Genomic DNA, 23471 nt, shown 5'->3' on the forward strand with positions numbered 1-23471 from the left:
GCGTGATCCCGTAGTCCTCACAGAAAAGCCCCATGTATTTTCAGCTGCAGGCAGCTGAACCAGCCACCTAAAATACTTAATCTGTAGGTTTCTTTTTATGGATTGTTGACAGAGATTTAAATAATAATAATAATAATAAAGACATGGGAAAAGTGAAGAGACTATCAAAATGTGTTTGTTTTTTTAAATACCTGAAATAAAACTAAACTGTTCATGTTGGATATTATTGTTAGGTTTGTTTTGTTAGTGAATTGATAGCTCCTGTCCTATTTTATAAATTGAAGATGTTAAACGTGTAAAATGGCACGTTGATGCCATCTGTTGGTAAATCTTAATCACTGCAACACCAGCGTTTTTACAATGTATTACAATGTGCTGAACAAGATTGGTTTGTAGCATCAATGACTCGTCATTTAACATCGAAACAATATGTCCTCTGTAGAAGTCAGGGCATTCGTACTTCTTGCGGAGCATCGCAGAGCTGTTGTGTAAGAAGTTGTCAACAGGACCTCCCGCCCTCACCTACTGTCAACCAATCATGTCAATGCGAAGCTTTACAGAGCTTTCCTTTATTGTTACAACATTTGACAGGCACAGGGCGATGTGGTGAAATTGTATCACACCATCCATACAGCGCCTCTGGCCACATTTTTCTGATCAAGTATAAATGGACTTTTAGTCCGTTGTCAGTTGCTAATTCCATAAAACATTCGTTGCTGTGAGGTGAGTAGGCTATAATACTGTCACAATTTCCTTACAACTCTAATTGCTGGTTTGATTGATTTTGTTAAAGTATTGTGACAAACTAACAGTTAGTGTTCTGGCGTGATCGTGTCATTTGGAAACTGACTTTGATTTAGTTTGTTTGAAAGTTAGCCCAAGTCAACTGACGTTGTGTTAGTGGCTAGCCTGCTAGTGGATATGTGTGTTTTTGATGCATTTATGGTTGACTAGCCTATTTGTTGCTTTCCTTTAGACTGATTTAGCTGGGCAATTTACAAAACAGATATCGTTCCCGATTAGCTTTAGCCCCCCGGCTGCCAGTTTGGAGACAGCTGTCAATACAATTCCTAAGTGCACACTTTCCCTAATAAAGTAAACTGTCACTGTTGTACAGCTGGAACAGTCACTAAGTAGCTAATGGATACGTTGCCACAACTTTATTTCCCACAGACTCAAATTCAATAACCAATTCAAAATTGATTTTCTTTTTTTTTGTGTGTGTAATGAAACAGGCAGGGAGCAGGCCTCGAACCCTCGACCTTCTAGCCCGAAGTCCAGCACGCTATCGACTATTACACTTCTCCAACTGTTACACTACTCCCTCCTTTCAAAGAGCGCGTCCCTTCTCTAGCTTGCGACTCTTCGTCTTATAGGAGGAACGCGCTCGACGGTGCCCCAAAAGCATGCTCAAGCGGCAGTCGATATCCGCGCTTGTAAACCCAGGGTCGTTACTAAATATATATATTTATATATATTATATATATATATATATAACTGACATGACTGATCACGTTAAATATATATACATATATATTATTATTTAACGTGGTCAGTTTACTTTCAGTTTTGATTATAGCCTCCTCCTTAATGATACAAAAACAAATGTACACACCCTTAGGAAAAAAATATGCAGCAAATGCTGAGTCTAAATAAAAACATTTTACTGCCGTAATTTTGCATTGTAACTGCAGTTAGAGTGCAGTATAACTGCAGTACACTGCAGTTATTCTGCAATTATTGCGTCCAAAATACCACAGTTGACTGCAGATACTGCACTTTTAATGCAAAACTACAATCTTTTTTTGGAAAGGGCACTGTGCACAGAGGTAATTTCAACGTCTATTACACGTTGGTTCTGTGGAAATGACGTTCATTCAACCAGTGTGTGCTCAGTGGGTCTTCATCTCTGAATGTAATATGCTAAAATGATCTTACTCAAACGTTTGTTCTTTACAGGTTAACATTGGATTCCCTATGCTGTGTGAGCCATGGCCAAGTCATTAAATATCCCTCTAGAGGAAGAGATGGTTAGCATCTTAGGCCAATGTGGATCAGCTCTAACTATAACGTCCTGCAAAGCAAGTTTGGATGCACTACTGTGCTCCATGGTGTAGATGCCACCTGTGCAGGGCAGTCGAGGAAGCCCTCTGTCTTCCCCGAGGAAAGGTTTTCTATACATCTATCTAAGAGCTTCAAGGTGTCTGTGTGGAAGGATGACCTTACCTCTCACCGTGTTGATGCTGAGGTCAATGCTGCGAACAACTGGCTAAAGCATTGTGCAGGTCTCGCAAAAGCGCTTAGCGACGCTGGTGGCCCAGCTATCCAGCAAGATGGTGACCAGTACATTTTCAGAAAAGGAAAGTTGTCAATAGGAGATGCTATCATGTTGAATTTATTATGGATAAATGAATAAACAATATCCTCATTTTAAATAGAATTGTAACTAGGTAAACTTATACTTTGTTTTATAAGTGATTGACAATATGAGTTCATAAGGGATTGTGTGACACGGACAAGGAGTAATAAAAAGTTAATGAACACCATTCCAACTAGGCAGAAACAAATGGGTTGTGGACTGTGTAAACACAGAAGGTCGTTAGCCTATGGTTAACCCTACTGAAACGTAGCTCTGGGGTTTCAGATAAGGCAGCGAGTGCATTCCTAGGTTGTCTGTTAATTAAAACTGTCAGTTCAGTGGTGATCGATAATGTTGAGGGGTCAAAAGTTATCTGGGAGTGTGTTAGTAAGTTAGAATGAACTTTTCACCTTACTTTGTCCCGGTCGAGAGGAGGGGATTCTGTTAAAGCAGTGAAATGACGGCATGATCTGTATATAAACTGCTGCACGTGTTTAAGTGGTAGCGCGCTCCGAGAATAAATTATATTACCTATTATTGAAAGACTGGTCTGCGTCTATTTTATGCAAACAAGAAATCTTACAAATTCTCATAAAATAGATTAAGGGTTTTCAATTGATGAAAGCACATTGGCATAATTAAATTACAGTAACATCGCCCCACCTGGATACCTTCCATGCAGGAAGATCATTCATGCTGTGGGTCCAAACCGTCCATACAACAACATAAAATCTGAAGTTGATAATGTCACACCACAACTCCAAAGGGCTGTTTTAAGCATTCTGAAAGTGGTCAAGCAAGATAATCTGCAGTCAGTTGCCATTCCTGCCATAAGTTCTGGCCTCTTCAACTATCCCTTGCCACTCTGTGCAGACGTCATTGTTAAAATCCTGAAAGAGTACCATGCTTCAAATTATTCTGGTGCTCCACTAGAGGTTCGTCTAGTTAATCATGATGAGCCATCGGTCAGGGAGATGGAGAGAGCGTGCCGTCAAATACTGGGGTCCTCGGGTTCACATAGTCAACCAGTGGAAGCTCAGGGGCAGCCACCTAAGGCTTCATACAGTCAAGCTGCAAGGAGCCACGGGAAAGGCTCCACCAAACCCTTTTCAACACCCACGGTTCAGCTTGGGAATGTCAGTCTGACCATCAAAAAAGGATACATCGAGAGAGAGCAGGTCAAATAATAGAAAATAGAGCATAGGAATGATACATAGCATAATGTGGTAAATGATATTGATTGTGGAATTGGTACATTTTTGGCATCTCTAAATATCTGAAACAAAATTGATGACTTGATTTTCTTTCTTGCTAATCTTTTATTGACAAACAATCAGCATTGTGAACACAATTTCTAATGACCTACATTTGTCAACTGGGGTAATATCCAAAGCAATCATTGAAAGCTGCTGACCAAGGCATCCAGAAAGAGATGTGGAATTACTTAAAAAACAACCACAAATATGGTGATGTTATTGAAACCCAGGGGCACAAACTACGATGCAAATATATGTGTATCACACTATATGCCCTCACAAAAGTCAAGCGTCTGAAAAGGTAAATGCAAATAAGGCTCTATTAAGTCTTAGTAAGGTAACCAACTACACTGCAATTACCTGTTATGAGATCAAATATGAAATTGTTAGCCTACCTCATTGTTCCAAGCAATATGTTAAGAGAAGTATATATATCGAACTATATTTACTATATCCAGTCCATACGTATAACATGGAATAAGCAAGTAATTTGTAAGCTTTCGGTATTCCTCTGTTAACAGAGTCTTGGTGACATTGTCTCGAAGTGTCTGAGCATGGCACAAAAAAGGCAGCTGTCTTCTATCTCCTTCCCAGCCATTGGTACTGGAGTGCTGGGCTTCAGCAAGCAGGAGGTTGCAAAGATCATGATGGACACAGCAGTGACATTTTCCCAGCACAACAATGGAATGAATATGGATATTTTTATGTAATCTTTCCATCTGACACTGAGACATATAATGTATCAGTCACTTTCATACTTGTCCTTAGTGGCCTGGTAAAAGTTTTGGATTTTGCTATTTTAATTAGGCTACTTGTCAGTTTTTAAACTGAAGATTTTGGGAATATGGTGTATTTCTAAATCAAGACTTCAGTTCTTTACTGTCTCGCTATGACACACCAGAACAGATATACAGTAAAGTTGGACGTTTACATACACTTTAGCCAAATACATTTAAACTCAGTTTTTCACAATTGCTGACATTTAATCCTAGTAAGAACTCCCTGTTTTAGGTCAGTTAGGATCACCACTTTATTTTAAGAATGTGAAATGTCAGAACAGTAGAGGAATGATTAGCTTTTATTTCTTTCATCACATTCCCAGTGGGTCAGAAGTTTATATACACTCAATTAGTATTTGGTAGCATTGCCTCCTCTTAGGCCGCCCCATCCCGCATGCGGGATCGTGACTACAGCCTCAAGCTCATTACCATAACGCAACATTAGCGATTTCTGAAAATTGCAAATGAAATGAAATAAATATGCCTGCCCTCAAGCTTATCCTTTTCTTAACAATCCTGTCGTCTCAGATTTTCAAAATATGCTTTAGAACCAGAGAAAATCAATAATTTGTGTAAGAGTGGTGATAGCTAGCTTAGCATTTAGCGTTAGCATTTAGCACGCAACATTCACAAAAACCAGCAAAGGGATCAAATAAAATAATTTACCTTTGAAGAACTTCAGATGTTTCAATGAGGAGACTCTCAGTTACATAGCAGATGTCCAGTTTTTCCTGAAAGATGCTTGTGTATGCATTTGGCTACCGAAACTAACCGAAAATTCAGTCACCTAAACGTCAAACTTTTTTCCGAATTAACTCCATAATATCGACTGAAACATGGAAAACGTTGTTTGAATCAATCCTCAAGGTGTTTTGTCATATATCTCTTCATTGAAATGCCTTCCCTGGAAGCGTGCATTCTTCTCTGATTCGGATGGAAAAATACTGGTACCTGACTTTTGCGCACCAATTTCCACGCAGACACCGTGCGGGACACTTGGTAATTGTAGGCTCTTATGGTCAATCTTCCAATGATATGCCTACAAATACGTCACAATGCTGCAGACACCTGGGGAAACGATAGGAAGTGTCCGTTCATTCCTGTCGCATTCACAGCCATATAAGGAGATCATGGAAAACGTGCCTCCAGAAATCCTGTTGATTTCCTGGTCACTCAAACATCTTGGTTTTGCCTGTAGATTTTGTTCTATGGCACTCACAGTGAAAATCTTTGCAGTTCTGGAAACGTCAGAGTGTCTTCTTTCCAAAACTATCAATTCCAAGCATAGTCGAGCATCTTTTCGTGACAAAATATTGCGCTTAAAACGGGCACGTCTTTTTATCCAAAAATGAAATACTGCCCCTATAGGACTAACACTTGTTTAACTTGTATCAAATGTTTCAGGTAGCCTTCCACAAGCTTCCCACAATAAGTTGGGTGAATTTTAGCCCATTCCTCCTGACAGAGCTGGTGTAACTGAGTCAGGTTTGTTGGCCTCCTTGCTCACACACACTTTTTCAGTTCTGCCCACAAATGTTCTATAAGATTGAGGTCAGGGCTTTGTGATGGCCACTCCAATACCGTGACTTTGTTGTCCTTAAGCCATTTTGCCACAACTTTGGAAGTATGCTTGGGGTCACTGTCCATTTGGAAGATCCATTTGCGACCAAGCTTTAACTTCCTGACTGATTTCTTGAGATGTTGCTTCAATATATCCACATAATTTTAGTTCTTCATGATGCCATCTATTATGTGATGTGCACCAGTCCCTCCTGCAGCAAAGCACCTCCACAACATGATGCTGCCACCCTCGTGCTTCACGGTTGGGATGGTGTTCTTCAGCTTGCAAGCCTCCCCCTTTTTCCTCCAAACATAACAATGGTTTTATGGCCAAACAGTTCTATTTTTGTTTCATCAGACCAGAGAACATTTCTCCAAAAAGTACAGTATTTGACCCCATGTGCAGTTGCAAACCGTAGTCTGGCTTTTTTTATGGCTGTTTTGGAACAGTGTCTTCTTCCTTGACGAGCGGCCTTTCAAGTTATGTCGATATAGGACTCGTTTTACTATGGATATAGATACTTTTGTAGCTGTTTCCTCCAGCATCTTTACAAGGTCCTTTGCTGTTCTGGGATTGATTTGCACTTTTCGCACCAAAGTACGTTCATGTCTAGGAGACGGAACGCTTCTCCTTCCTGAGCGATATGACGTCTGCGTGGTCCCATGGTGTTTATACTTGTGTTCTATTGTTTGTACAGATGAATAATGGCACCTTCAGGCGTTTGGACATGTCTCCCAAGGATGAACCAGACTTGTGGAGGTCTACAAAGTCTTGGCTGATTTCTTTTGATTTTCCCATGATGTCAAGCAAATGATGGTTGAAAAATGAGTTTTAATGACTCCAACCTAAGTGGATGTCAACTTCTGGCTTCAACTGTAGCAGAGTTACCAGTAGGCGTATGCCGATATCGTTCTACTCGTAATTGTATCTGTTATATATCACACCTGATACTCGTAATCACATTTACTTGTGATCGGAAAACCTGGAGGTGTGCTTTAAAGCCTATACCTCAAGTGCGCAATACTGCGCTATTACTGAGTGCATCTCAAAGCGTATCATTATGTGTTAAAGGAATTTAATTCCTCTGTTTTAATTCCCAATCAAAAGTAAACACTCTGTCAATGCATAAGGGTTTGTAAGACCCTTATTTTATAAGAATGGACAGAGCCCCAGTCTTAAAAGTCAAGTAACAGCCTTTAATTCGAGAGTACTGAGTTCATACACATTTTACCACAGGTTATAAACTGAAAATGACGTCAGCGTTTTCTAAATGTTCCGTCTCTTCTTGCCACTGGTAGAAAGGCCCTATAGTTCTCAAGCCTTCCCTCCTCGCCTAGAGCCAAGGTCAGTCAGTGTAGATAAGCATTCTAGACAGTCTGGAGATAGTCCGTCCCTGCCATCTGGAGATGGTCTGTTCCTTTGTACAAATGAATGAACTGTCATTGTACTAAACTCCCGACTACATTCACTAAATTATATTCAATAATGGGAGCAAGAGAGAAAATTCATACATGTACAGTAGCATAATTGTATTCTGATTAGTACATCCTGATTGAAATGTATACATAATTAGTCATCATTGATAAAAATTCCCTTAACATTATGTTCCTTCACTCATTCACACACATTGTTAATAAACAACCCTGACAGATGAAAATGCACACAATTTAATAGGACTAAGTAAGTAAATCATCAACGGAATAGGCAATTAAATAGCCTAATGCATGGCTGGCTACGACTGCATTTATTACAGACACAGATTTAGATGATGGTAGGCTAATTTGCTTGCCCCAAATTGTTTCCCTTTCGAGAGGAGCAAAGCTTTTCTCTCCCGACACTTAAGCCACATTTGTACAATCAAATTAATCTACAGTTCTCATTTTGTTTTCCAAGCATGGGCTTGGATCACAACATAACGACAGCTGTCGTCAGCAATGGACTAATTATACAGACAGACAAAAGTAAGCCTACTAAACAACGCCATGTAGACAGACAAATAACCATATGCCCTCAGCAAAGTTGACAGGGAATAACTAGATGGAACAACAATGACTAGCTACGGATTCATACATGTCGTTTGGAGAAGGGGATACTTGTGCCCTGAGACAGTGACTGAGTGAACACCTGTGAATGTTTGTGTCTGAGGAAATGAGAGCAGAGGGAGAACGGCTTGTTCTTATCCAGCCGTTGCAGCAGACTCAACCGATAACCCGCCAGTTTCTCACATATTTCTGCTCTTTTCCACAGGCTTTTGAAAATCAACTGAAATCTCTTCAAGGCGCAACACAATATTCTAGCCCCTCCAACAGTGCCTCCTCTCAAGGCGAGATCCCGATCAAAAGTAGACTACGGGGTATGTTAATATAATGTATTTATCAACAGAACACATACTTTTCTTGTTGTATGTGAACCCTTTGGAAATACCTGGATTTCTGCATAAACTGGTCATAAAATGTGATCTGATCTTCATCTTCATCTGTTTCAGTTTACAACAATAGACACACAATGTGCTTAAACTAATAACAAACGATTTATTGAACACACTGTGTAATCCTTCACAGTGCAGGGTTGGAAAAGTATGTGATCCCTTGGATTTAATAACTGGTTGACCCTCCTTTGGCAGCAATAACCTCAATCAAATGTTTTCTGTAGTTGCGGATCAGACCTGCACAACGGTCAGGTGGAATTTTGGACCATTCCTCTTTACAAAACTGTTTCAGTTCAGCAATATTCTTTGAATGTCTGGTGTGAACCGTTCTCAAGGTCATGCCACAGAATCTCAAGCAGGTTGAGGTCAGGATTGACTGGGCCACTCCAGAAGGCATATTTTCTTCTGTTGAAGCCATTCTGTTGTTAATTTACTTCTGTGTTTTGGGTCGTTGTCCTGTTGCATCACCCAACTTCTGTTGCGATTCAATTCATTCTCCTGTAAAATCTCTTGATAAACTTGGAAATTGATTTTTCCGGTAATGATAGCAAGCTGTCCAGGCCCTGGGGCAGCAAAGCAGCCCCAAACCTTGATGCTCCCACCACCATACTTTATAGTTGAGATGAGGTTTTGATGTTGGTATGTTGTGCCTTTTTTTCGCCACACATAGTGTTGTGTGTTCCTTCCAAACAACTCAACTGTAGTTTCATCTGTCCACAGAATATTTTGCCAGTAGCGCTGGAACATCCAGGTGAACTTTTGCAAACTTCAGACGTGCAGAAATGTTTTTTGTTGTTGTTGTTGTTGGGGAAAGCAGTGACTTCTTCCGTGGTGTCCTCCCATTCTTGTTTAGTGTTTTACATATCGTAGACTCGTCAACATCAATGTTGGTATGTTACAGAAATGTATGTAGGGCTTTAGCTGACACTCTAGGATTCTTCTTAACCTCATTGAGCATTCTGCGCTGTGCTCTTGCAGTCACCTTTGCAGGACGGCCACTCCTAGGGAGAGTAGCAACAGTGCTGAACTTTCTCCATTTATAGACAATGTCTTACCGTGGACTGATGAACCCTTTCCAGCTTTATGCAAGTCAACAACTCTTAATCTTAGGTATTTTTGTTTGAGGCATGGTTCACATCAGGCAATGCTTCTTGTGAATAGCAAAATTATTTTTATATAGGGCAAGGAAGCTCTAACCAACATCTCCAATCTAGTCTCATTGATTGGACTCCAGGTTAGCTGACTCCTGACTCCAATTAGCTTTTGGAGATGCCTAGGGGTCACATACTTTTCCCAACCTACACTGTGAATCTTAAATTATGTTTTCAATTTAGACAAGAAAAATACAATGTGTGTGTTATTCGTTTTAAGCACTCTGTTTGTCTATTGTTGTGACTTGTGTTGAAGATCAGATCACATTTGATGGCCTACTTAATTTTTATGCAGAAATCCAGGTAATTCCAAAGGGTTCACATACTTTTTCATGCCACTTTATTTCTTTCAACTTTTGAGCTAACGTATGCTTTCATGTCTTTGAATCTGCAAGGATTTGGGCACACAACTGATCATTATGAGTCCAGAGCTACAAATAAACGCTGATATCCAAGAGGAGGTGCATCACCGTATATCGAGCTCAGCAGTGCCCACAATGACATATTGAGGGAGGCCAAATGTTGGCTCACTTATGCTTTCTTGATGCCCTCTGAGAACTTCACCATTCTCAATGGTTTCATACAGCACTTTGGTTAGAGGGAATTTGACAAGCTGCTTTCCCTTCAAACCAAGTGGAATGTTTCCATTGAGGAGTTCTTTAAAGATGGTCGTGCTGGTGTGATCATCCAGGGGTCTTCTAGAGGTGTCAGAGCTTCTATGTTAGAGTTGGAAGCCATTTTCTGCAAAGTCCAAGAGGATTTTGCAAAAAAAGAGGAGTGTGACATGGGCCTGAAATCGTCCAACAATTTCTCAAGGACGGCCTGTAGAGAACAACAGCTCAGACGATTTTTCCGGGCTTGAAATTATCAGGGTCTGTGTTAACAAAATAAACTACAGATTTAAGTAGTTCTGACTACACCCAAACAAGGGCACTGCGTTCATCCACCTCTGGCCTGCTCGCCTCCCTACCACTGAGGAAGTACAGTTCCCGCTCAGCCCAGTCAAAACTGTTCGCTGCTCTGGCTCCCCAATGGTGGAACACACTCCCTCACGACGCCAGGACAGCGGAGTCAATCACCACCTTCCGGAGACACCTGAAACCCCACCTCTTTAAGGAATACCTAGGATAGGATAAAGTAATCCTTCTCACCCCCCTTAAAAGATTTAGATGCACTATTGTAAAGTGGCTGTTCCACTGGATGTCATAAGGTGAATGCACCAATTTGTAAGTCGCTCTGGATAAGAGCGTCTGCTAAATGACTTAAATGTAATGTAATGTAAATTTAACATTAAAGGTGCAATCTGTGATATTTACCGCATGATAACTGATCAAATATGGCTGAATCTTATGTTACAGGTTGAGAAGGTGGAGAATAGCACTCTGAAGCATCTCTTTGAGCTAAAGAAGAGCCAGTTTCAGTCTGCCTCTTCACAACGAATGTACCAGCGCCTGCCAGCGCAATACTGTGACCTGGCCAGCCGAGTGGGCTTCCAGAGGGAGTATGCACCACCTGACGGTAAGAGAAGCCACCTATAGTCTAGAAATTGAATTACATTTTCTAATCACAAGGCTTTTTGAGGCAAATGCCTGTAGCTACTTTGCAGCTAAAACATAATTCAACCTTATCACACAATGTTTTTGTTTCAAATGTGTGTTTTTTCTCTTACATTTTGTAATGCGTTACTCTCATCCACAGAGCAAAATCATGGAGAGGGGATCTACTTCGGTAGCAGTGTGCATGGAACAGAGAAGCTGTGGAGGGGCTTGGCTGATGAAGAGTACCTGTACTTTTTTGCAGCACAGGTGCTGACAGGGAAGTCTACTATTGGCACACCAGGTCTTATTGTGCCACCGGAGACCCCCGGTGGAGACCCCCTAACCCAGAAAACCAAGACAGCTAGTCCGGGAAAGATTTATCAGGAAATATTCACAAGCATGTGTTTGCAGGGGGCGTAGACACCTGTGTCATTTTCAATGGTCACCAAGCTCTACGGCTTCAGTTTACAGCCAACTAAATTCTATTGCAGTTTCAATGGGTATGTTATGAATTTAGCAGTGGGTTTGCATGTATACTGAACAAAAATATAAACACAACAATTTCAAAGATTTGACTGAGTTGCAGTTCATATAAGGAAATCAGTCAATTTAAATAAATAAATTGGGTCCGAATCATCTACAGATTTCACCTTAAAGTATGGGGATGGATCAGAAAACCAGTCCGTATCGGCTGTGACCACCATCTGCCTCATGCAGCCCGACATATCTCCTTTGCATAGAGTTGATTGTGGAATGTTGTCCCGCTCTTCTTCAATGACATGTTCCCCCACCCAACAGCTAGCAACCGCAAACTATGTGATACAGGTTGGAAAGTCGACACACTTTCTGTACAGATGAAGCCAATGCTTCCATGCAAAAGAGGTTTTGACATTTAAATCCAGTCAATGTATATACAGTGCATTCAGAAAGTATTCAGACCCCTTGACTTTTTCCACATTTTGTTACATTACAGCCTTATTCTAAAAATTGATTCAATTGTTTTTCAATCAACACACAATACCCCATAATGACCTGAAGTATAACATTTACATAAGTATTCAGACCCTTTACTTTGTTGAAGCACCTCCCTTTCTAGGGAGTTTTTCCTAGCCACCGTGCTTCTACACCTGCATTGCTTGCTGTTTGGGGTTTTAGGCTGGGTTTCTGTACAGTACTTTTAGATATCAGCTGATGTAAGAAGGGCTATATAAATAAATTTTATTTGATTTATGGCAGCAATTTACAGCCTCGAATCTTCTTGGGGATACGCTTCAAGCTTGGCCCAGTTGTATTTGGGGAGTTTCTCCCATTCTTCTCTGCAGATCATCAAGCTCTGTCAGGTTAGATAGGGAGCGTCGCTGCACAGCTATTTTACTGTCTCTCCAGAGATGTTTGATCTGGTTCAAGTCTGGGCTCTGGCTGGGCTACTCAAGGACATTCAGAAACTTATCCCAAATCCACTCCTGCGTTGTCTTGGCGGTGTGCTTAGTCGGAGGTCCTGAGAGCTCTGCAGCAGGTTTTCATCAAGGACCTCTCTCTACTTTGCTCCGTTCATCCTGACTAGTCTCCCAGTCCTGCCGCTGAAAGACATCCACACAGCATGATGCTGCCACCACCATGTTTGGTTCCAGTATTCCTCCAGACGTGATGCTTGGCGTTCAGGCCAAAGACTTCAATCTTGGCTTCATCAGACCAAAGAATCTTGTTTCTCATGGTCTGAGTCTGTAGGTACTTTTTGGTAAACTCCAAGCGGTCTGTCATGTGTCTTACTAGGGAGTGGCTTCCGTCTGGCCAGTCTACCATAAAGGCCTGATTGGTGGAGTGCTGCAAATATGGTTGTCCTTCTGGAAGGTTCTCCCATCTCCACAGAGGAGCTCTGTCAGAGTGACTATCGGGTTGTTGGTAACCTCCCTGACCAAGGCCCTTCTCCCCTGATTGCTCAGTTTGGTTGGGCGGCCAGGTCTCAGAAGATTCTTGGTGGTTCCAAACTTCTTCCATTTTAGATTGATGGAGGCCACTGTGATCTTGAAACGTCAATGCTGCAGAATTGTTTTGTGCCTCGACACAATCCTGTCTCTGAGCTTTACGGACAGTTCCTTCAACCTCATGGCTTGGTTTTTGCTCTGACATACACTGTCAACTGTGGGACCTTTTTATATAGGCCTGTGTGTGTGCTTTTCCTAATCATGTCCAATAAATTGAATTTACCACAAGTGGACTCCGAGTTATAGAAACATCTCAAGGATGAATCAATGGAAGTAACTGGATGCACCTGAGCTCAATTTTTTGTCTCATAGCAAAAGGTTTGATTACTTAGTCCCAGTCAAAAGTTTGGACACACCTACTCATTCATGGGCATTTCAATTAACAGGTGTGCCTTAAGTTAATTTATGGAATTTCCTTCCTTCCTTAATGCGTTTCAGACAATGTTGTGTTGTGACAAGGTAGCGGTGGTATACAGAAGACAGCCCTATTTGGTAAAAGACCAAGTCCATATAATGGCTTAGGAAGTGGGCACACCACCCACCGCTTCCGAGGATATTACTCGCTAATGTTCAGTCCCTGGATAACAAAGTTGACGAGATCAGGGCAAGGGTTTCTTTCCAGAGAGACATCAGGGATTGTAACATACTGTTTCCCGGAAACATGGCTCGCTCGGGATATACTGTCGGAGTCGGTCAAGCCATCTGGATTCTCAGTTTATCGCACCAACAGGAATAAAGATCTTTCCAGGAAGAAGGGCAGGGGTGTATGTTTTCAAGATTTAATGACACTTGGTGTAATTGTAATAACATACAGGAACTCAAGTCCTTTTGTTCACCCAACCTAGAATACCTCACAATCAAATGCCGGTCGTAATTCTCTTGGAGATAATATCTTCGGTTATAGTCACAGCTGTGTATATCCCCCCTCAAGCCTATACCACGACGGCCCTCAAGGAACTTCACTGGACTTTGTGCAAACTGGAAACCATGTATCCTGAGGCTGAATTTATTGTAGCTGGGGATTTTAACAAAGCAAAATTGAGGAAAAGGCTACCAAAATACTATCAGCATATTGACTATAGTACTCGTGCAGAAAAAAACACTACTATTGCTACTCCAACTTCCGGGATGCTTACAAGGCCCTCCCCCGCCCTCCTTTCGGCAAATCTGACCACGATTCCATTTTGATCCTCCCTTCCTATAGGCAGAAACTCCAACACAAAGTACCTGTGCTAAGGACTATTCAACACTGGTCTGACCAATCGGAATCCACTCTTCAAGATGGTTTTGATCACTCGGACTGGGATATGTTACGGGTAGCTTCCGAGAATAATATTTACATATACACTGAGACGGTTACTGATTTCATCAAGAAGTGTATCGGAGATGTTGTACCCACTGTGACTATTAACATTCCCTAACCAGAAACCGTGGATAGATGGCAGCATTTGTGCAAAACTGAAAGTGAGAGCCATCACATTTAACTAGGTCAAGGTTACTGGGAATATGGCAGAAAACAAACAGAGTAGTTATTCCCTCCCCAAGGCAATCAAACAGGTAAAATGTCAGTATAGAGACAAAGTGGAGTCGCAATTCAACGGCTCAGACACGAGAAGTACGTGGCAGGTTCTACAGACAATCACAGACTACAGCCATGTCGCGGACACCGTCTTGCTTCCGGACAAGCCAGATGCAGCCAGCTACCAAGGACTGTGGGCTCTCCTTCTCCGTGGCCGACTTGAGTAAGACATTTAAGCGTGTTAACCCTCACAAGGCTGCCGGCCCAGACGGCATCCCTAGCCACATCCTCAGCATGCACAGACCAGTTGGCTGGTGTGTTTTACGGATATATTCAATCTCTCCCTATCCTCATTTGTTGTCCCCACATGCTTCAAGATGGCCACCATTGTTCCTATACTCAAGAATGCAAAGGTAACTGAACAAAAAGGTCCCGTAGCACTCACGTCTGTCATAATGAAGTGCTTTGAGAGACTAGTCAAGGATCACATCACCTCTACCTTACCTGACACCCTAGATCCACTTCAATTTGCTTACCGTCCCAATAGGTCCACATACGACGCAATTGCCATCACACGGCCCTATCCCACTTGGACAAGAGGAATACCTATGTAAGAATGCTGTTCATTGACTATAGCTCAGCATTCAACACCATATAACCCTCTAAGCTCATCATTAAGCTCGAGGCCCTGGGTCTAAACCCTGCCCTGTGCAATTGGGTCCTGGACTTCCTGATGGGCCGCCCCCAGGTGGTGAAACAGCATTTCCATTTTGCTGATCCTCAACATTGGGGCCCCACAAGGGTGCATGTTCAGCCCCCTCCTGTACTTCCTGTTCACACAAGACTGCGTGGCCATGAACGCCTCCAACTCAATCATCAAGTTTCAGATCACACAACAGTAATAGGCTTAATTACCAACAACAACGAGACAGCCTACAGGGAGGAGGTGAGGGCTCTAGGAGTGTGGGGCCTGGAAAACAACCGCTCACTCAAGTCAAAAAAACAAAGGAGATGATCGTGGACTTCAGGAAACAGCAGAGTGTGCACCCCCCTATCCACATCGACGGGACTGCTGTGGAGGTGGAAAGTTTTTAGTTCCTCTGCGTACACATCACGGACATCACGGACAAATCCCATCCCTTAGTATGGGATAATTTATATAGTCAAGTGACCCTATGTATGTGTGTGGGGGGAGACAACTTGGTGAAAAGATTGCCTCAGTCTGTCACAACTGAGTGAGGACAATAGACGCCAGAATGACAGGAAGTCACTCCAGACATACTTCCTCTAATAATAGCTCAAGGGTTCCCCCAAGTTCAAATCAAATCAAATCAAATGTTATTTGTCACATACACATGGTTAGCAGATGTTAATGCGAGTGTAGCGAAATGCTTGTGCTTCTAGTTCCGACAATGCAGTAATAACCAACAAGTAATCGAACTAACAATTCTAAAACTACTGTCTTATACACAGTGTAAAGGGATAAAGAATATGTACATAAGGATATATGAATGAGTGATGGTACAGAGCAGCATAGGCAAGATACAGTAGATGGTATCGAGTACAGTATATACATATGAGATGACTATGTAAACAAAGTGGCATAGTTAAAGTGGCTAGTGTTACATTACATAAGGATGCAGTCGATGATATAGAGTACAGTATATACGTATGCATATGAGATGAATAATGTAGGGTAAGTAACATTATATAAGGTAGCATTGTTTAAAGTGGCTAGTGATATATTTACATCATTTCCCATCAATTCCCATTATTAAAGTGGCTGGAGTTGAGTCAGTGTCAGTGTGTTGGCAGCAGCCACTCAATGTTAGTGGTGGCTGTTTAACAGTCTGATGGCCTTGAGATAGAAGCTGTTTTTCAGTCTCTCGGTCCCAGCTTTGATGCACCTGTACTGACCTCGCCTTCTGGATGATAGCGGGGTGAACTGGCTCGGGTGGTTGATGTCCTTGATGATCTTTATGGCCTTCCTGTAACATCGGGTGGTGTAGGTGTCCTGGAGGGCAGGTAGTTTGCCCCCGGTGATGCGTTGTGCAGACCTCACTACACTCTGGAGGGCCTCACGGTTGTGGGCGGAGCAGTTGCCGTACCAGGCGGTGATACAGACCGCCAGGATGCTCTCGATTGTGCACCTGTAGAAGTTTGTGAGTGCTTTTGGTGACAGGCCGAATTTCTTCAGCCTCCTGAGGTTGAAGAAAGGTTAAGAACTAATTCTTATTTACAATGATGGCCTACTGGGGAACAGTGGTTTAACTGCCTTGTTCAGGGGCAGAACGACAGATTTATTAACCTTGTCAGATCAGGGATTCAATCCAGCAACCTTTCGGTTACTGCCCCAGGCTTGTGTAACAAGCCATCATATCTTGTCAGTCCACTAGGGACTTTTGTCTCATGTATGTGTACTATGTGTTTATAATTAAATCAATTTGTGTAATGAATTAACAGAAAAGGCTGGGGTTCTTGCGGATTCAAGAAGTCTGCGATGTTCAGAATGAGACTGATATGAGGTAATGATTTAATAGATGACTTATCGATTTATATATCGATGAGTTAAATTTGGGTGATGGTAACTCTATAAACAACTTCTGCCATGATGCCCCAAATTCCTAATGAGTTAATTGTTACATGATTAATTTAATCTGGTAACAATTAAACATAGTTAGTGATTCGATAAATAAGTCAACATTGATGAAGGTCATGTCACAACATATTGGAGCCCCTGTGCGAAGAATGTAAGACAGAATTAGGCCTTACTGTTGTATTTAGTCTATATAATTTGTGTAGCAGATTACGTTATACACCATTAGAGCCATAGCAAAATTTGTTGTTGGGGGTGTGTGTGTATTCATTTGAGCAAAATACTAGAGGTTGCCTCCGGTGTTGTTTATCTGACGAAGTCAGCGTGTAAGATGAATTACTGAATGTCTACGAGCCATGACATAGGGGTGGCCAATTTAGGTATTCTGGGAAATCTCGTTGGCCATAACGTAGGACTATTTCTGTCTCTCGCGTTTCATGAGTAGACTCGGGTCATTCATTCATTTATAGAGTGAGGACATATGGGCAGGCTGATTTTACAGAAATTTGAGTAGATATATTTGCTTGATCGAAGTGCAGTTATCTCTCCATCTCTCGCATTTCAGTAGCTTGAGTAGGTCACTGTGTATTTTATTTGGTACCGTGTTTTTCCGGTAAAACATTGCTCGTGAAGGAAAAGCTGAAGGGGTTTGAATGTGAGATGTCATTAGTAGACCCGTTCCCGTATTATAGGGGACCATGTTGTGCTTGGAAGTGAGATTCCAGGCTAGCTGTGCATTAGATGCTAAGCTAACAAAGGGAGAGCAGCCATTTTTTCCCCCATTGTTTAAAGTGGAATCCTGTTTTGATTTTAGCTTTCTGGGATCAATGACCCTTGGTTGTGAAGAATGCCAGTATAAAAATACACAAAATAGTGGGAAGAACGTGTTCTTACATCTGTTACAACGGGTTACACTTGATAAAATCCAGCCACTCTCAACTGATTGGATATGATTGGCTCATTCAATTTAACAAGGAAGTTAAATTGCCAAACAAACCTTTTCAGGTTGATCATTTGGATAAGGTCCAAATTGATTTGTTTCAATCCATGAGACATTTTAAACTTTTCCACATTAACCTAGATACAGCAAAACTTTCAGGTTAATTACAGTTGAATTCCCAGATTGTCTATACAGAGATGAATCAATTAAAATGCTTTTGCAAATTCAAGACCTCTACCTGCAAACCATGACCTGGCGGCAGGTAGCCTAGTGGTTAGAGTGTTGGACTAGTAACCAAAAGGTTGCAAGATCAAATCCCTGAGCTGAAAAGGTAAAAATATGTTGTTCTGCCCCTGAACAAGGCAGTTAACCCACTGTTCTTAGGCTGTCGTTGAAAATAAGAATTTGTTCTTAACTGACTTAAAATGAAATTTTAAAAATGCCAACTATGAGGCTGATCATAGCTAGTGTGACACTCATGTGTCTAAAATAAGTGCTCTACCCACCCAAGTAGTCTCTGCTATGCAGCAGAATACTTAGGTACCATCTGGAGGAATTCCAGAACAGACACGTGCTACAGAGTGACTACCCAACCAAGCAACCTAGCTCACAACCAGAGCCCGGTACACAAAGGAGTGAAGACGACAAAGGGTTTCAGAATTTGCCCCTCTCAAGAGTCCCTTAGTCTTCTCCTCTTAGCCATTCGGCATAGAATAATATTTTGCGCCGCCAACGCTTGACTTCTCCTCTTGGCCTTTTCAGCCCACAATTCCCCACAGGATGAAGAGCCAACCCTCTTACTTGGCACAGAACGCCTTCACAAACTCATCAAAAACACCTTTGACCCCGTTCCAGGTAAGCCAAACGACACTGAGACATTCTTAGCTGACATAGAGGATGCCTTGGATGGCTACCTGAACTCTATGTGCCCTGGCTTTACCTGTTGAAGCGAACGTCGAATAGACTTGACAAGGTCCATTCGTCTACAATAGCAACTCGCAAACACGACAGCTCGCTGGCTAACACTGTCAAACAAGCTCGGAATGAACACCCACATGTTTACTATCATAGGCTTCGTTCAGTTTACTTTGGCCTACTCACTGAAACAGGAATGGAAGAGCTATTACCATGTTTCTGTTGAACATCTATCCCAACTTAGTTACCTACTTGGGCCCTACAGTCCACATTGGTTTGCCAATCTCAGAACTCCGAGAGATTGCGAGCACAGCTTTTAAGGCATCAAAAGTGCGCTACGCTAAGAACCCTGAGATCTTGGGTTTGAAGATTGAACAGGAGCACTCACTCCAGTTAGAGGGTGAGTTATCAGGTATTGGAGCATTGAGAGATGACACACAACAACGGTTTCTACCACGAAACGACGATACCAATCCCCACCGCTGTAGAAATGCCTGTAAAGTGCATAGCCAGCGAATCGACTACCGCTACAATCAACCTGATCGCTACGTTCCTGCACCCAACCCACACAGTGTCAAGTCACAAGGCTAACAAAAGGTTCAATGACAATCAAAACGTAGACAGATGTTCTCTAGAAGTTCTACTACGTGAAGTACTAATGCGAGAAAAATTTGAGAAAGGGGAAAAAGACAAGTCACTATGACCAGGCGCCGTATTGCTGGACAGGTCCACCAGAATTAACACAGTTAGCAAGGATGTAAACAATCAAATTACTCCCACTCTCACTCGAGACCCTATCCAGGGCCTGCTCGATCAAGAAACAAGCCCACAGGCTTTGTCTACAGACTCTGATACAAATGTAGAAAAATAGAAAAAGGTCAAAACCATCGTAATAGCCAATTCCACTCAAACCCTGATGAGTCGACCTGAGTCGATCTGCAAGCACTGAGGCTGTTTCAGGAAGAAAATCATCGATAAGCAGAGTGGACTGTTGCTTCCGATGATATGTTTTCCGCTTGAGGGGGACTGAAACCCCTTACAATGACACTACCGGTGTCAGTCCCGCAACTGACCCGATGACTCCCATTGGTGAAACACTGTGCGATATCACAAAGATATCCTTGTGTCGGTTCGCAAGTACTGGAACGGTTGCCACACGGACGCTGTAATGACTGGCAGGCCACGACAGCCACGGAGTGTTTTGGAGCACAATCACCGGGATATTTGGTTGAAAGGTTACAGCCTAATAACATCTAATAACAACATGGCTGCTGACAACTCGTACAAAGGGTCAAGCGACATTTTTGTTTGCCTCCGACACCTACACCAACTGCTGGTGGGGTGTTCCCGAGACACAAAGGGGGGAATACTAGCCCAGACCCATGAGGTGCCCTTCGAGGCTGGTGTGGGGGGAGGGGGTCGAGACTACGTGCAACACTATGAGGCCGCCCGAGCAGGAAACAAAGTTGTAAACTTGCCCACGAGAATAGAGAGGAGTGGACAAGCCCCTCGATGTGGATAACCTTAAAATACATCTGAGATATCACTGAGGTGTACCACACTGGTCGTAAAAACAAATAGTAACAGTGATCATTCCTTGCCATGTGTAGTCTCAACTACAATGTAACTAGTAAAATGCTCTAATCATGTGTTTCGGTAAGATAACATTTCAGAATGAATTGGTAGGATAGCTGGTCCCCTTGGGTATCACTACCAATGCCAGCAACAGTCAGTCCAGCCACAATCAGTAAGAAGGTTAGAGACCTAACAATTTGAATTGCCATTGATGTCAGCGACAGAGGCGATAGTAGTCACTAAGATTGCAACATGTGGAAGGGAATCTCCAAAACACTCCTCTGATGGTTAACACACATGGCACTAATACATAGAAGAACCCTCCATTCAGGAGGAAAGTTATTAGAAGTCATGAACCATGATCACACCGCGTACGACTGGTTCAGTGCTTATAGAGCACTTCTGTCGTGAGGTTAGCTCCTCCATGGATGACATAGGTATGAAATAGCAGTAAAAATCATACCTATAGCAACTAAAATGGGGTAAGACACATTGACTTCACTACAGGTCCCCTTGGCATATGGCTTGAGGTCGACACTGATTTTTTCTGACCTCCAGTCATTGACATGGAAATTATCTGATGACGTCAGACTCATTCTGAACAGGTTGCAGCCTAACAGGATACTTGGTTTTCCTTCCCTTGGTGTGTGTGCTTGTGTAAGCATAAATGCACATTTAATGAGGATTTATGCTAGGATCACTTAAGGGTTCAAGCAAAATAACAGCCTTGGTAAAGTTGAACATTTACCCTGAAGCCTTTGACTCTACAGCTACAGTACTCACCAGTTTCTCCCCAGAGGTCCATAGGTCATCCCTGTAGACTGTCCGAAGCTAGTGCCTTGCAGCTGTTGATGTATCATGTAGTCATCAACTTAGGATAGTGCCCTAAGCTACACACCACTAAGTAGGAATGCTCTAGATATGACATTAGACACAATGCCATGGTAGGATCATTTAGCCAAGACTGTGGACGTATATAGAATACAGTCCAATTAGATGATTGCGGTGTGGTTACTATATTTTGTATATCTTTTGTTTGTGTTTTTAGTCATTTTTGTTTCATTTTATTTGACACTTAGGTAGCCACAAACAAGTTCCCCATACCAGTTAGTGCCACAACGTCGCTCATTTGGGGAAGAAATGTAATGATATACAGTGGGGCAAAAACGTATTTAGTCAGCCACCGATTGTGCAAGTTCTCCCACTTAAAAAGATGAGAGAGGCCTGTAATTTTCATCATAGGTACACTTCAACTATGACAGGCAAAATGAAAAAAAAAATCCAGAAAATCACATTGTAGGATTTTTAATGAATTTATTTGCAAATTATGGTGGAAAATAAGTATTTGGTCAATAACAAAAGTTTATCTCAATACTTTGTTATATACCCTTTGTTGACAATGACAGAGGTCAAACATTTTCTGTAAGTCTTCACAAGTTTTAGAGGGTCTCGCTGCACCATTGGAGGCGGTGGTCTCACTTGTAAATGACGTTGAGGGTCTTGATGCACCGGTGGCGCCCACACTTGTGGATGACGTAAAGGGTCTGGCTGTAAAATTGCCACTCGTTGCCCTAGGCACATTAAATGGATCAAAAATGTTATGCAGCATTGATGCAATGACGCAGCCGGTGTGTTCGAAGCATTAGACCGCTGTGCCAATCGGGAGCTCTATTAAATTATCTGACCCCAATCTCAAATTCACTGCAGAATGAAGTTGAGAAACAATAGTTTCTTGGATCTTACAATCCACAAAAATAGGTTGGCTGTAAATATGTCATTATGACTCTCATTCTGGTTGATTTTTGAAAGGTTTTCAGATGTATTTTTTAGACGTCAATATGACCTACGAAGTCAGAATCTGACCTGAATAAGACGTCTTATTTCTAATGTCCTCATAACTCATATCCAACCGAATTAGTTTCTGACCTCCCAATATTATTATTGTAATGCTGTGCTCATGCATCTCACAGCAGCAATGTTCACTGAAAATCCATCTATATATATATCTTACATTACAACACTATATGACAATGTCCAGATGATCTACAAAGATGAAATTGCCTATTTAAAATAGCTAAATTATCCTAGGGTCCCATTCACAATAACTGTTGAACATTTATTTTGTACCACCATAAAAAAAAGATCAGTAAGGAACATTTTCAGACCCCTTGACTTTTTACACATTTTGTTACATTACAGCCTTATTCTAAAATGGATTCAATTGTTATTTTTCAGGTTTTTAGAAATGTTTGCAGATATATGAACACATAAGCATTCAGACCCTTTACTTAGCACTTTGTTGAAGCACCTTTGGCAGCGATTACAGCCTTGCGTCTTCTTGGGTATAACACTACAAGCTTGGCACACCTGTATTTGGGGAGTTTCTCCCATTCTTCTCTGCAGATCCTCTCAAGCTCTGTCAGGTTGTATGGGGAGCGTCGCTGCACACCTATTTTCAGGTTTCTCCAAAGATGTTCGATCGGGTTCAAGTCTGGGCTCTGGCTGGGCCACTCAAGGACATTCAGAGACTTGTCCCGAAGCCACTCCTGCATTCTTGGCTGTGTGCTTAGGGTTGTTGTCCTGTTGGAAAGTGAACCTTCGCCCCAGTCTGAGGTCCTGAGTGCTCTGGAGCAGGTTTTCATCAAGGATCTCTCTGTACTTTGCTTCGTTAATCTTTCCCTCGATCCTAACTAGCCTCCCAGTCCCTGCATCTGAAAGACATCCCCACAGCATGATGCTGTCACCACCATGATTCACCGTAGGGATGGTGCCAGGTTTCCTCCAGACGTGACGCTTGGCATTCTGTCCAAAGAGTTCAATCTTGGTTTCATCAGACCAGGGAATCTTGTTTCTCATAGCGTGAGAGTCC

At 42.1% G+C, this 23471-nt stretch overlaps 1 protein-coding gene across 1 annotated transcript; it reads left to right on the forward strand.

Annotated features, from left to right (window-relative positions):
• Nucleotides 1-556: 556 nt before the first annotated feature.
• LOC118358646 (protein mono-ADP-ribosyltransferase PARP9-like) lies at nucleotides 557-13247 on the forward strand. Its single transcript, XM_052481162.1, is given in 10 exon segments — nucleotides 557-723; nucleotides 1960-2403; nucleotides 3009-3542; nucleotides 3691-3757; nucleotides 3759-3866; nucleotides 3869-3916; nucleotides 4137-4321; nucleotides 10237-10354; nucleotides 10893-11052; nucleotides 11233-13247. Coding segments are annotated over 9 exon segments (1836 nt in total). The 5' UTR covers nucleotides 557-723; nucleotides 1960-2047; the 3' UTR covers nucleotides 11493-13247.
• Nucleotides 13248-23471: the final 10224 nt, after the last annotated feature.

Source organism: Oncorhynchus keta, chromosome 26 (genome assembly GCF_023373465.1).
Source record: "Oncorhynchus keta strain PuntledgeMale-10-30-2019 chromosome 26, Oket_V2, whole genome shotgun sequence".
Taxonomy (NCBI): Eukaryota; Metazoa; Chordata; class Actinopteri; order Salmoniformes; family Salmonidae; genus Oncorhynchus; species Oncorhynchus keta.